This window comes from Equus przewalskii, chromosome 14, assembly GCF_037783145.1.
Source record: "Equus przewalskii isolate Varuska chromosome 14, EquPr2, whole genome shotgun sequence".
NCBI lineage: Eukaryota > Metazoa > Chordata > Mammalia > Perissodactyla > Equidae > Equus > Equus przewalskii.
The window spans coordinates 11,121,048-11,136,235 of record NC_091844.1 but is presented as its reverse complement, the minus strand read 5'-3'; the positions used below and the strand labels follow the sequence as shown (position 1 = coordinate 11,136,235).

General features: G+C 41.7%; 1 protein-coding gene across 30 annotated transcripts in view; it reads left to right on the top strand.

The window, feature by feature from the left end:
• The window catches only part of VWA3B (von Willebrand factor A domain containing 3B), a 201,082-nt gene that overhangs the window by 86,826 nt on the left and 99,068 nt on the right, over nucleotides 1-15,188 (top strand). For all 30 annotated transcript variants that reach the window (XM_070572067.1, XM_070572064.1, XM_070572066.1 and 27 more), the window contains 4 exons: nucleotides 1,500-1,702; nucleotides 8,412-8,566; nucleotides 13,617-13,755; nucleotides 14,831-14,962. In XM_070572067.1, coding sequence (XP_070428168.1) covers nucleotides 1,500-1,702; nucleotides 8,412-8,566; nucleotides 13,617-13,755; nucleotides 14,831-14,962 — 629 coding nt within the window. The remainder of the gene's footprint in view (nucleotides 1-1,499; nucleotides 1,703-8,411; nucleotides 8,567-13,616; nucleotides 13,756-14,830; nucleotides 14,963-15,188) is intronic.

Sequence of the window (15,188 nt, the reverse complement as noted above, 5' to 3'; positions counted from 1 at the left end):
TATGTGGGATGCTGCCACAGCGTGGCTTGATGAGTAGTGTTAGGTCAGCGCCTGGCATCCAAACCTGTGAACTCCAGGCCGCCGAAGCAGAGCTTGTGTACTTAACCACTATGCAACCAGGCCAGCCCCAGGGCATCGGTATTTTTTAAAACTCCTCAGAGGATTTCAGTGCACAGGGTTGGGAACCACTGATCTAAGCAGAAATAAACTCTGAAGGCTGCTGGACCTACTATGCGGCAGAACACGTTATAAAAAACCTCCTCTCTGCCCAGCACCCCCTCCCTGTCCTCCTAGTGCTCTGCTGTAGGAAAGGGCCTAGGGTCCTTTCTGCCTTCCTTCTAGTGGCACGCAGATAAATGTTTACCAATCCACTCTCTGCAATAAAAAAGCTCTGATTTATAGCATCTGCTGGTTTCCAGATTCTGTAGATACTCCCAGCATGGTCAATTTCTCCCTACCAATGTGCTACCACTGAACATGGAGTTGGGAGGAGAGATGCACAGAGAGCTCTCCTGGGCCAGTGGAAACCATCTCCAGACCCCAGTGCCACCTTCTTACCTTCAGATTTGCTCACCCGCTCCTCTGTGCCCACCTCCAGATACCCCAGTCTCCCTTAGGTGGCAGTAGGGGTTTTGAGCCACCTAAAGACTTTCCTGCTTGTATGATAAGCTGGCTTATATGGTGTTCTGCTCAGGTAACATAACACCTCCTCCCACTCAAAGAGTACAGATAACCTTTGGAAAACACTAAGGCAATGTGCCTAAAGCTGGGGATATTTGTGCAATTGGCCTCCTGGGTTATACTTTAACCTGTGACCTGAGTTGTCATTGATATGGCTCCAAGTGCCTGAGCTGACATATGAGGTTTCTGAGCCTGCAGAGTTGAGGGCCGGGCTCTGAATAGGGATAAATTCACCAAGTTAACAGGGGAGCTCCTGGGAGGCAGCCTGCCAGCCTTCTTGGGTTGACTGACTTCCACCTCAATGCAGGTTACATGCCCCTACTTCTCTTCCCACCTCGTTACAAAGCACTTTGACATGACTTTTCTCATTGAATCACTTCAACACACTTAGGAAGGCCAAGCAGGTGTTATCTTCCATGTGTAGGTGAAGAATTCTACTGAAGCTCAGAGAGGTTAAGTGGAGTAACTCACCCAAGTTTGAACAACTTGCCCAAGCTAGTAAGTGGTGGAGTCAGAACTTGAACCCAGAGGTTCTGACCCCAAATTAATGCTCTCCTGACGCACAGCTTTGGTCTGTTGGCCATCCCCACCTCTGCATGGGCCAGTCAACTCAGGTAGAGGAGGAAGTGAGATGAAGAGTGGCATTTGCTGCCTTCCCGTCTTGTGAACTAATTCTTTGCCAGTCCTGCTTTGGAAAGCATGCTTCCTGAAATGAATGTGATCTAACAAAGAACGTGTTCCAGCTTGGTAAATATTAAGTTGAGGGTGAAATATGAATGGATTGTGTAATATGAATGGCTGATGAACTGTGATTCCAGAAACAGAATCTGGAGCAACCTCTGTTGAGAACGAGTCAAATCCAGAAGTCACTTGGGACTCTAAGAAGTGGCTCCAGAAACATGGCTTGAAAGCCCAGAGGCTGTCATTTTATGATGTCCTTGCTGACTGCGCCTTCCGCCACGCTGACGGAGTTGTTGATATAAAAGCCAAACCGGAGAACGAGTCCGTGCAGACTAGTGCGGTAAGTGAAGTGAACCCCTGCGCAGGGCTCTGGCCTTCCTTTGGTGCCTTGGGGGGTAAGGCTTCCCTCAGACCAGAGCCCAGGGCGGGCCCAGGTGTGAAAGGCAGCATGCAGGGAAACCATCTTTGGTTTCCATGAAGAAGGATGCCCCTCTGCTTCCCACCTTACACTTCTCTGAGTGATACTTTTGGGCATGGAGATCAAGTCTGGGAATGGTTTCTGGATATAAGCAAATTAAACAATAATTATACATAAGCCAGGAGCTGGGCTTGTAGAAATTCAAGGCATTATAAGTCTCAGAATTATTCAATATTATGTCAAAAGAGAAGCCCTTTGTTCCCTCATATTGAATAGAAGAGAAATTGCTGGTGACTATGCCTGAAGCAGGCATTTCTGTGGTCCTCTTGCATTGTCATGATCTTAAAGATATGTTATTCTGGTGACTACCAGCCAGCATTTAGTGGATTCCCAGTAAACATAAAATCAGATTCTCTAAGGGGGTGTAGCACTGGAAGGGTGCACATTGAAAACTTTTGAAACCTGTAGTTCCGTTGTGTCAATGGGTCTGAAAGGAGTACAGCTTCTCAAAGCGCCCAACTCTGGCTCATGATGGAAGTGTAATGAGCTATAGCAGGGGCTCCTGAGCTTTAGCATGCGTGAGTCAGTGAGTCTGAGGTGGGGCCCAAGAATTTGCACTTATAGCGATCTCCAGATGATGCAGAAGCTGCTGGTCCAGAGGCCACACTGAGAAAAACATCGAGGTGCAGAACAGGCTCCGGAAGACTGTCAAAAGTTTAGAATTATGGAAAGACTAAAAAGTGTCACAATGTGAAACAGAAAGTAGGGATAAAATGAATATTCTGATTTTGTAAAACTGAAGGGAAGCTCTTTCAGAAGATAGTAAAGGCCCAGATACACAGTGAGAAGCGAAGGCTACAATGCAAGCAACAGAGCAGATGTGCCGGGAATGGCCCAACAAAGCCTGCTAGGAGAGGCGATGTCATTCACCGTCACTTTACGTACTGGCTAAGGCTCTGGTTCAGTGTCAGGATCATCACTGAGACGTCTGTCACTCCTACAGAGGGGAAAGCCCAGTCTCTTTGATGCCTCCTCTCGGGCCATCTGGCCACTGGGCTCCACACGTCCCCCAGGAAGGGTCTTTCCTTTGGGGCTACATTAGCCATGCGATGTTGTATTTTTGCCCTCTTACTCTTGGGTGTTTACAATGAACTGCAAGGAGGAAAATATAAAAATTGAATTAGAAACAGAATTGATGCAAGACTTGTTTCCTGGCTTATATACTGGGACGTGGAGTAATTGCTGAGTGCAGAGAAATCGCATTTGTGGGCTCCTCCCCCGGCACAGTTTTCTGATTTTGTAGGCATTATTCAGTAATGTTATTAGTTTAGGAAATCATACGTAACTAAGTTTTCATTCTTTAAATATATGAAGCCCTGGACATTTACAAATATTAATCCCTGTTCATTTGAACATAGTTCGCTGCAAGCTCCTGTCTGCGTGGAGTGCGCAGGTCTATTTTTGACGCTGATTTTCTCCTTGTTCTTTCTTGACAATTTTAAATGAAATTTTACAGGGACGGTTTGAAAAATTTGGCTTGTAAATGGAGACTTTTACTTCAAATTTCTTGTGCTAACAAGTAATAACATAGTAAAAGTTGAGAAGTATACAGTACAGCTATCCCCTCTCACAAATGTTGATAAAAAAGGGACAATTTTATTTTTAGTATTTGGGGCTACATATCCGAAACTGGATTCACACCTGAAATTGTGATGTGTGTAAGGTAGGGAGACACTGAGGCTATGAAATAAGTTGATTATTTGGGGTTCCCCCAGACTCCCACTGGCAGGACCCCCTAAACTTAACCGTAAAAACCAGTTTGTAGGTACAGATCCAGGGAACTCGTTTGTACTGAGAGATAAGTGAACAACAAGGCTTTGCTATGTAGCATTTCTAAGATGCATGAGCCTGTGGAGGAGGAGACACAAATGCATTTCAAATTAGGGAATTTCGGGCAAAGCCTAGTGACTTGATATTTTGGGGTGCCCCTGAAATCACATGGCATTCATGGTTGCTTATGCTGCTCATGCACAAGCCAGCCATTGGTGTTCAGCAACCCCCTCTAGTCCCACCACTTATTCCTCTGACAGATATTTATTGACCCTTCACTGTGTACAGGCAGTGCGGTGCGGTGGGAAGTGCACTGGCTTTGGAGCGAGAAGGCCTGGGTGTAAATGCTACTTCCACCAGTTACTAATTATGAGATGTTGAGCAAATAATTTAACCTCTTTGAGTCTCACTCTCCATTTCTGTAAAATGGGTGGTGTAAAGTCCAAATTATAAAACGCATGTCTGAGCACACTTAGGAGATGCCCAATAGATGTTACTTGCTTTCTTTACTTTATGACAAACATTATCTAAGTCAGAAATGAGCATTTATGGAATGCCTATATGCTTTACGTACACGGTGAATATTTATGCTCTCATTTTGCACATGAGAAAATGAAGTCATAGGGCCTCTGAGAGGTTAGGCAGCTCACCTGCCATCTCATGGTGAGTGGAGGAAGGATTGGGACTCAGACCTGCTGGGCTCTCACACTGTGCTTTTCCCATCCTGACACTCTGCTGCCTGACACCTGTATTTGTGTAACTTACCATCTGGTGTGTCTCTATTTGGGAGTGCTTAAGGCACAGATGGGAAACGCCATATGATGGGATTGAGAGTAAGGAGGACTCTCTTGTGTGACATCGCCAGGAGTGTGGCAAGGATCAGAGAGAGGACACTTTCTCCTTCCATCATTGCACTGCAGTGGAGATGTGGTTCCCCTCTGCCTGCTTTGGAGGACTGATCTCCTCATGCCTCCAACCCTGTTCAGATCAGTCACCACTGGACCTCTGAATTCTCATCCCTGTGTGGCTCTGACATTCCTTGTCTGAGCATCCTCCATTCTTCCCTGACTCCTAAAATCCCTCCACCATGACCTCTGGAAATAGAAGTCATCAACAAACCCCCTATAGCCTCCAGTGCTCTGAAATATTCCCGTCGCCTGCGTGTCTGGATTCTCTCTCTTGAAGACCCTTGTTTCTGCCACGTTGTCCTGTGGGCCAGGAGGCAGGTGGTGTCCCCCTAGCTCCTCTTTGCTGCTCCTTGATCATTCTCCCTCCCTCTTCGTATGTCATCAGAATGTACCACCTGCTACACCTCCTGTAGGTGTCACCTACTGAGCCTTAGGTCATCTCCACCAATCTTTGAAGATTATAGCTTCTGGCTTGTTCTCACTGGCTCCAACTGTTTTAATTCTTAGTGATGTCAATCCCATGTGGATGACCCTTCCCATACCCTAACCTTTCATTTCTCTGACTTCCTCTCCTTTAATGACTTCCTCCTCTACTCCATCTCTATCACTTCTGCCATAGGCATACTCTTTTTTTATTTGTTTGTTTATGCTTTTTTGGTGATGAAGATTGGCCAAGAGCTAGCATCTGTTGCCAATATCCTGGGTTTTTTTCTCCCCAAAGCCCCATTGCATAGTTGTATATTCTAGTTTTAGGTCCTTCTAGGTCTTCTATGTGGGACGCCGCCTCAGCATGGCTTGATGAGTGGTGCTAGGTCCGCGCCCAGAATCTGAACTGGCAAAACCCTAGGCCACCAATGCGGAGTGTGCAAACTTAACCACTACACCACTGGGCCTGCCTCATAGGCATACTCTTGATCTTTTCATTACAAATAACTGTGTAATCATAACCCACATAATCAGTTCCAGAGGTCCCACTCTGACCACTTTTTTTTAGGTCATTTCCTCTACTGCCTTAATTCCACCGATCTTTCAACCCCACTGGGATATACAATTTGTTGTTTCCACCACCTTTTCTCGGTCTTCTCTATCCCTTTGTCCCTCTCATACATCCTCAACTACTTTCCCCCTCTCTTACACTATTGCACTCATCTGGCAAAACCTCAACGCTGGGTAAATCCAACTTTCTGCCTTTTCTGCCTTGCAACTGTGTGTTTGATCACAGTAGAGGAGAAAAACACACAGCCACGATGCCTGTTTTCGCTTTAAATTTATAACCTGTATCAGGTGCATGTTTTGTGTTGCCCAGCAATCCTACTGTGCTTTTCTGATCTACTCGGACTCTCATTCTCCAAGGTGTCTACCTTGTCCTTTGTCCTCAAACTTCAAATACCTTCTCCTCCATGCTCACTCTCCGCAGGTGGCTTTGCTTCCCAGTCCGTTGCACAGTGAAGTGAACGTCCATGAACATCTGCTTGCATGTATACAAATCCCCCAGCATCTGCGCCTGTGTGTCCCTTATTTCTTCTAGGATGACCACATTGTTCTCGCTTATGTCTGAAGACAACCCCTCTGTGTGTGCACGGATCTCTATCTCCTCATTCACTCATTTCTCCTCCTTTCTGTTCTATACGTCAATATTGCCCTCATTTCTAGATCTTTCCCATCAGCATACAAACATGGTGTTATTATTTCTCCCATCTTAAAAATACTGTATTTTGACCCCCGTATTCACGTCTGGCTCTTCCTCATTTGCCTCATTCCTCTGCTCATCCTTAGAATTCAACTCCTCAAGAGTTTTATTCATTCCCTTTCTCCCCCTTCACAGTTCTCTCATGCTCTCTTGAATGCACTCCAACCAGGCAAAGGCCCTCTCTCCAGCAAAACTCACTCTTTCCGGTGATGCCTGAATTGTTAAATCTGGGTCAATTCTCAGTCTCTTTCTTACTTGACTTATTATCGACATTTTATATAGATGGTTACTTCCTTGAAATTCTTTTGCTTACAGAAAATGCTCTGTCTTGTTTTTTTCTCCTACATCACTGCTGTTCTTTCTCAGTCTTCTTTGTTACTCCTTCCCATGTCCTCAACCTCTAAATACAGAAGGGCCTCAAGGCACAGTCCTCGGACGTCTTCTCTATCTGCGCCCATTCTCTAGGTGATCTCGTCCAGTCCCTTGGCTTGTGATACTGTGGGCACACTGGAGACTTCCACATTTAAATCTCTAGCCCTGAATCCTTTGCTGGTCCCCACCTGAAAAGTTGCCACGTTACTAGACTGTCTAATAGGTGTCTTGAACCTAACATGTTAGTCACTAAATCCAGATTTTCTTCTTCAAGATTGCTCTCCTGTAGTCGCCCTAGCAATTTATTGCAATTCCATTTTTTTAGTTCTCTGGGCTGAAAACCTTAGAGTCATTCCTGGTTCCTCTCTTTTCTCTCATACCTACATCTGACCTCTCCTTAAATCCTGTCAGTTCCAACTGCATAATATATCTATAATTCAGAATCTGACCACTTCTTACCATTTCTGCCAGTACCCTTTGTTCATGCCTAACTGACCTCTTGACTCCCTGCTTCTGCCTTTGACCATCTACAGTCTATTCTCAACAGAGTAACCAGAGTCATCTTTTAAAATGATATAGTTTTCGAAATCAAACTTTAAAACTGTAAATAAAACTTAAAACTATAAATTGTGTCACTTCTCATGTGAAGGCCCTTGCATGGTTCCTTTTTCACTTGGAGGAAAAGCCAGAGTCATTTCTATCGGCCAGCACGCTTTACAGAATCTGCTTCCTGGCCCTCCTCTTCATGTTCTGCAGTTCCTCTCACTCTTTCCCTTGCTTACTGTATTTCGGCTACACCGGCCTTTCTAAAATTCTACAAACATGCTAGTCAAACTCTTACCCCAAGGCTCTTGCACTTGCTGTGTCCTCTGCATCCTCAAACATCCCTCAGGCCTCCATATGGCCACACTCTTTGTTCCTGCATGTCTTTGCTGATATTTCACCTTCTCTTGGAGCCTTTGCCTGTTTGGTTTTAACTTGTCCCCGTCCTGACCCCTCTCTCAGCACTCTTCAATCTCCTTCCTTGCTTTACTTTTCTGCATAGCATTTGTCATGATCTGACCTGCTGTATAATTATTTGTTTATTACCTGGCTCTTCCCCTGTACTGTGAGCCCCGTGGAGGTGGGAATTTTGGTTTTGTTTATGGATTGTATTCATGATGCCTAAGAGAGTGCTTGGCATAGAGTAGTGCTTGATAAATTTGTAAAATGGTTGGATGAGTAATAGAGAGTGACAGACCTTATGAAAGCTCTTTGTGGGAAGCGCTTGTCCTTGGGCCAGTTCTGTATGTCCCAGTAAGGGGCACTAGATGTGGAATGGGGTGCTTGGCTGCTTCACTGGGTCTACTCCACTGCAGTAACAATGGAAAGATGTTTTGTGTGAGTCTCAAGTCCCACCTCCCCTAGATATTCTCCCTGACTCTCTAGTCCACTGTGAGCTCTTTCTTCTCTGCCAGAACTTGCCCAGTTGTTACTATCTCAACTCAGCACCAGGTAGTGGGTGTCCAGGTCTCTGCATTGCTAACTTCCTACGTTTGTATGTGTGTGTGTCTGTGTCTGAGTGTGAGGACAATGTCTGCCTGCTGGAAACATTGCTTCTCTGGGGCACAGATGGGATTGCACGTCTTCCTGACATCGTTCGTGACATTTAGCACAGCGTTTCATTTGGAGCAGGCCCAGTACATGTTTGGTTGAACCAGCAGTTGAGTGATTTTATGGTGAGAATGAGTGCTAAGAGCTGTATAAATAAGGCAGAGATGGAGGTGCCATCTGGAGATTTTTGTTCCTTGAATGGTTTCTGAGTGGCTTCTGTCCTTTGTCCTTTCCTTAGGAGACCAACAAGAAGACAATCCATGCAAAATACTGCAGCAGGTTTGTCCATGCTCCCTGGAAGGATGGGAGTTTGGTCCACGTCTGCATTACCAAGGAGAAGTGCACATGGTACAGTGAGAGAGTTCATGCAGTCCTGGCCTGCATCCAGAGGAGGTTGGTGTATTTACAGGAGGGTATGCGTGGTCTAGTCTCTTGAAATTCAAATCTACTTGATCTCTTGGTCAAGCTCAACCAGGAAATGGTCAATAAACATTGTTAAGTCAAGGCTGCCACCTGTTGGTTTGCTGGTGGCCTTATTTACAAAGGAGGATGTTTAGATTTGGATTGCAAGCTGCCTTGATGCCAGCGCAGACTCTTAAAAACAGCAAACAAAGATGTAATTATCATGTTGGTTGTACATCACTGTAGGAGGCTAAGGAATGCTTCTGCTCGTGTCTTGCATTTTTTGTGGGCCACAGGTATGTTGCACACTGTATTACACCTGTCCTCTGTACTCTTGAATATTACATTTCAAGGCAACTGTTACAATGTTGTAAAACATTTAAATACAATGGAATTATATATATATACACACACACACATATATTTATGTACGTATGTATATTTTAGAAATCAGTTAAAAATAACTTCATGTGATCCCTCTCAACCCTGCTTGTTCTTAAAACCTTGTAATGCTCACAAGTCTGGTGTACTAATACTGCGACATCGATGTCAGTCCCAGGGGGCTAATCTACCTTAATGCTTTCATCTCCTGGATGCCAGGGACAGCTTTAGACCGAGAAAACCAAGTCCATTTGGCTACATGGGCTCTGAGGGCAGATAGAGCTGGATTCTAATCCCAGCTCTGCCACTTGTTTGTGACCCCAGGCAAGTTAGTTGATGTCTTTGTACTTTGGTTTCCCTGTTTATAAAATGGGAATAATAATGCCATTTATAAATGAGTTCTCTGGATTAGATTAGATGCTAAATATAATAAGTTTAGGCTGGTACCCAGCCTGCAGAAGCCACTTGAAAATGAGAGCTCCTCCATCTACGTTTTCTTTTCTAAAACCGCAAGCTCCAGACGCTTGTCTCCTCCCGTATTAACTCTCCAGAGCCCCCGCTTCTCAAAACCAAGCTGGTGATGGGTTACTCAGAAAAAGTAATACTTGTGTCTGGGGTCTTCTCTGCTTATAGTTTTGGGGTTGACTTTTGGGGATAGTAGTTTGTATTTCAGATTGGGAAAAAAGATGCTGCTTAAAAGACACCCCACCTGGAAGCTGCCAGTTCTGTTTATCCGTCTCTTCTCACCAGGTTTCAGGGGTTGTTGGAGAGTTTTCTCTCCTTTTCTGTTTTCCAGAACACTTTGTGGAGAATTGGTATCATGTCTCCCTGAAATGTTTGTGGAATTCACCATTGAAGCCATCTGGACCTGGAGTTTTTCTTTGTGGGAAGGTTTCTAACTATGTATTCAATTTCTTTAAATGCACAAAGATAGAGCTGGTGTTGGTCATGTATGTCATCTTTATTTCCTAATCAGTTTGGCTACAGGTTATCCATTTTATTGATCTTTGCAAAGAACCAGCTTTGGGTCTCATTGGGTTTTTTTCTCTGTATGCTTTTCTCCTTTCTGTGTCATTGATTTCTACTCTTTATTATTTCCTTCTTTCTCCTTACTTTGGGTTTAAGTTTCTGAAGATGGATGCTTACATCACTGATTTGAGAACTTTCTTTCTAATATAAGCATTTAATTTTATAAATTTTCCTCTGAGTGCTGCTTCAGCTGCCTATCACAAATTTTGATATGTTGTATTTCATTTCATTCACTTCAAAATGTTTTCTAATTTCGTTTGTGATTTCTTCTTTGACCAAAGGTTTGTTTAGAAATGTGTTGTTTGCTTCCCAAGTATTTGTGGATTTTCCTGATAGCTTTTAATTTCACTGTGGACAGAGAAGCACTGTATGATTTCAATTCTCACAAACTTATTGAGACCTATTTTGTGGCCCCCAATATGAAGAAAAAACCACATTCTGCTTTTGTTGGGTGGAGTGTACTATAAATATCTCAGCTCAACTTGGTTGATAGTGTTGTTGAAGTCTTCCATGTTATTACTGATTTTTGGTTTAGTTGTTCTGTAAATTATTGAGAGAAAAGTGTCAAAATCGCCAACAATAGTTGTGGATTTTTCTAATTCTCTTTTAAGTTCTATCCGTTTTCTCTTCATGTATTTTGAAGTTCTATTAGGTGCATGTACATTTAGGATTGTTCTGTCCTTTGATGAATCGACTCCTTTATTATTAGGAAATGTCCCTTTTTTTAAATCTCTGGTAATATTCTTTGTTCTGAAATCTACTTTTTCTGATACCAATATAACCACTCCAGCTTGCTTTTGATTATTATCTGCCTGGTTTACCTTTTCTCTATCATTTTACCTTCACCTGTCTGTGTCTTACATTGAAATAGGTTTCTTGTAGACAGACATATAGGTATTATTTTTTTAAATTCAATCTGATAATCTCTGCCTTTTAATTGGAGTGTTAAGGTCGTTTACATTTAATGTGATTATTGATTTGGTTGGATTTAAACCTAAGACATTGCTATTTGTTTTCTATTTGTTGTACCTGTTCTTTGTTCTACTTTTATTCCTTTTGCTGAATATTTTTTATGATTCCATTTTCTCTCCACTATTGGCTTATAAATTCTAACTCTTTGTTTTGTTTTGTTGTGTGTGTGACTGCTCTAGTATTTACAATATACATCTTTAACTTACCACAGTCCACCTTCAAATAACATTATGTTATTTCATGAGTATCATAAAAGTCTTACAACTTCCATGCTTCCTTCTGTCTTTTCTTTTTGTTGTTGTTTATTTGTTGTTGTTTTTAATTTTTATTTTTTATTGCAGTAACATTGGATTATAACATTATATAGCTTTCAGATGTACATCATAATATATTTCGAATTCTGTGTAAATTGCATTATGTTCACTACCCAAAAACTAATTATAATCCATCACCACACGTGTGCCCAATACCCTCTTTTGCCTTCCCCTCTCCCCTTTCCCCTATGGTCCTTCTGTCTTTTCTATTGTTGTCCTACACTTAATTTCCACATATGCTTTAAACCCACAGTACATATCAATTGTCTTGTAAATAGATTTAAAATGAGAATAAACGTATTTTGTATTTATCCACATATTTGATATTTCTGTTGCTCTTTCCTCTTTTGTATAGATCCTAGGGCAGGTCTGTTGGTGATGAATTATTTCAGCTGTTTTAGTCTGAAAAACTCTTTAATTTACTTTTATTTTGGGGAGATATTTTTGCTAACTATAGAATTCTAGGTTTATCATTTTATCTTTCAGTATTTTAAAAATCTTTCTCCATGTCTTTTGCCTTGCATGATTTATGATGAGAAGTCTCCTGTCATACTTATGTTGTCTCTGGCTGCTTTTTAAGATTTTTCTCTCTGTCACTGGATTTCAGCAATTATATTATGATGTGCCTTAGTTTATGTTTGTAAATTTTGCTTCTGTTTGGTTTCTTTGAGCTTCTTGTATCTATGGGTGTACTGTTTTCATAAAAATTGAGAACATTTGGCCATATTTCTTCAAGTATTTTTTGTCTCCCCCTTTCCTCTTCTTCTTAGTCTCTAATTACACATATGTTAGACTTCTTGATACTGCTCTATGGGTTGCTTATTCTCTGTTATTTTTTCAGGCTTTTTTCTCTCTGTGTTTTATTTTTAATTTTTTCCTATTGCTATGTCTTTCTTAAAGTTCCCTGATGTTTTCTTCTGCTAGGGTCTAATTTACTGTTAATATCATGCAGTGTATTTTTCATTTTGGTTATTGCATATCTCTAGAAGTTCCCACTGGGTCTTTTTTTATATCTTGCATTTCTCTCCTCATTCTGTTCATACTTTATCTTTTTGAACATACAGATTATGTTTATAATAGCTGTGTAATATCCTTTTCTGCTAATTCTATTGTCTGTGTCATTTTTGGGTCTGTTTCTGTTGATTTATTTCTCTTCTGGTTATGGGTGATATTTTCATGCTTCTTTGTGTGTCTGGTAATTTTTTATAGGATGCTAGACATTTTGAATTTTACCTTCTTGGGTGCTGGATTTTGTTGTATTTTTTTTTACATGTGTTCTATGATGCAGTTGTTACTTGTAATCACTTTGATCCCTCTGGGGCTTGCTTTTAAGTTATGTTAGCTTTGGTCCAGGGCAGCCTTTAGTCCAGGGCTAATTTGGTTCTAATACTAAGGCAATACTCTTATTGGACTCTACTTGATGCTCCATGTACTAAAGAGGCTTTCCTACTCTGGCTGGTTAGAAAATGAACTGTTTCCAGCCCTATGTTAAGCTCTGAGGGGTGGAGCTACCTACTCTTTTTTGGTGATTCATTCCCTGGCTTCAGTAGTTGCTTCACACACATGCTCTGATCATTACTTTGCCAAAATCTCCAGGGCACTCTTCTGGAGATCTCTAGAGTGCATTCTCTCTCTCTGTCTCCATCCTTCCTCACCCTCTCTCTCTCCTTTTATGCAGTAATCTCTTCTTCAGTATTTTGCCCTACAAATTCTACTTGCCTAGGCCTTGCTGAACTCTGAACTCAGTTTCAAGTATTCTTCCATCTGCCCTGCCCCCTCCTCCAGGCTTTGCCTGCAGCTGTGAACTTAATTTACATCCTATGATGGGAGCCTGAGCTTTGACCACGAAGCAGTCCTGCTCATACAACCACCTGGCATTTGCTTATTGTAGGGATCTGGGGTTGCTTGATACTGTCCATAAGCTTCATTGAAGCTTCAGGAATGTGCTGGCTTTACTAGCTTGACTGCAGTCAGCAGACTTAGAAGAACAAATGGTCTGAAGTCATGGCTGAGGCTTCAAACTATCAGATGACTGGAGGTAATTTACTTTTGACTTTGGAACCCAGTATTGGATTTAGTTTTTCTGTCCTATTGATTTTGTAGTTTGGTTTCACTTGGATTGATGACGGATAGCAGAGGGAGGGAGTGGTGATGAGAAAGCCAGCCCAAATGTAGGATTTTCCACAGAAAACCCTAAAAGTGAGTAATCCACTTTTAAGTGTATTGTTTAAGTGTATAAACAATATAGCACAGCTCTGGCCTCTGTAGATGTATCATTAAGTTCTTAGGGAGGTGCTCATTGCTGTGGGCTCTAACCATTCACTTTTAACCTTGTTCCTGCCTAGGATTAAATGGCTACAGGAGAGGAGTCAAATGCTCTTTGGAAAATTGCGTAATGATTGCGTGTACATTCTCATCGATACATCTCACTCAATGAAGGGAAAACTGGACTTGGTGAAGGACAAGATCATCCAGTTTATACAGGTTAGATGGGGCTGTCAGGTTCATGCATTTGGGGGCCTGTGCATCATGAATGCACCTCCACCAGTCATCACCTACAGTTGTTATGAGAGGTGCACAAGTAAGATGTGCACTCAAGATTCTGTAGGAAAGCCACTTCAGGAAAGAGCTCCCTATTGCAGGTTAGAGAATTATCAGTTCTTCTTTGCAAACAGACCCTTCCTTTGGTGGATCCTTTCTGTAATGCATGGGTTGCTAAGGGAGTTTTTGTGTCCATTGCTTCAAGTTTTCTCAATCCTGAAATCTGTGATGTGCACATACTTCCATCATTTTCCATATAACCTTCAGCTCAGCATTTTTATTTTAATTACCAATGTTCTTCAGGGATACTGTGTGCACTGGCCTCAGAATTGATGGATGGGAGTAGTGTAAGCTGATGGTTAGGAGCTTCCTGTTCTTATTCTGCCTGTGCTGCCTCTGAGTTGTATGACCTGGAGCAGATTGCCTATGGTTCCTGACTCCTAGTTTCCACACCTATAACGGGGACCATAGTAGTGCTACTAGTTGGTGATATTGATGTATTAACCACAGGAAATAGTTGTGGGGGATGTTGACAAATACGAAATATGGTTTTTAATTTGATAAATCTCTGCTGGAGAAATATGGGCTGATGGAAGACAAGTGAATAGACACATAACTGAATAATAGCTTTACCAAAAGACCATGACCAAAACAATGACTCCATTTTGAATTTCATTTTTTTAAGCAGATTGCAATAATGTGCATATTTGGTATAATATTAACATTAGCATTAAAGACAACATTTAATATTACATAATGTATGTAAACATATATATGAGATGTATATAATATATATTCATACATATGTACATTTGTAAAAGTTTAGTATCCAAACTGTGTATAAGTTTTATTTAAATGCTTTTTGTACTAGAAAAGATTTTCTCTATTGAATGTAACTTTTAGCTTCTAAAACGGAAAATAGCTATCATAGTGATTAAAATTTATGAAACCATGACCTGTCCTAACCTTTTCTTACATTTGAGTGGTTTTATGGTTAAATAATAATTGTCTCTTACAGGAACAGCTGAAATATAAAAGGAAATTCAATTTTGTGCAGTTTGATGCTCAAGCAATTGCTTGGCGGGAAAAACTTGTTGAAATTGATGAAGATAATTTGAAAAGGGCTCAGTCCTGGGTTAGAGACATTAAGGTAAGGCTACGTCTGGGAGAAGAAGCCTGACATGATCACCTGTTGGGTTTATTCATAGGATAGAAATGCTTGAGAAAGTTCTTTGAGCCCCAAGGATGGCAGTGGCTTCACGTAGACACTCATTTTGTTTACAAGGGTCACATTAATCCAATCTCGTTAGTCAATATCTTAATATTTAACTAAGCTTCTCTTCACAGCATTTCATTTCCAGATCTGCCCTGGCTCG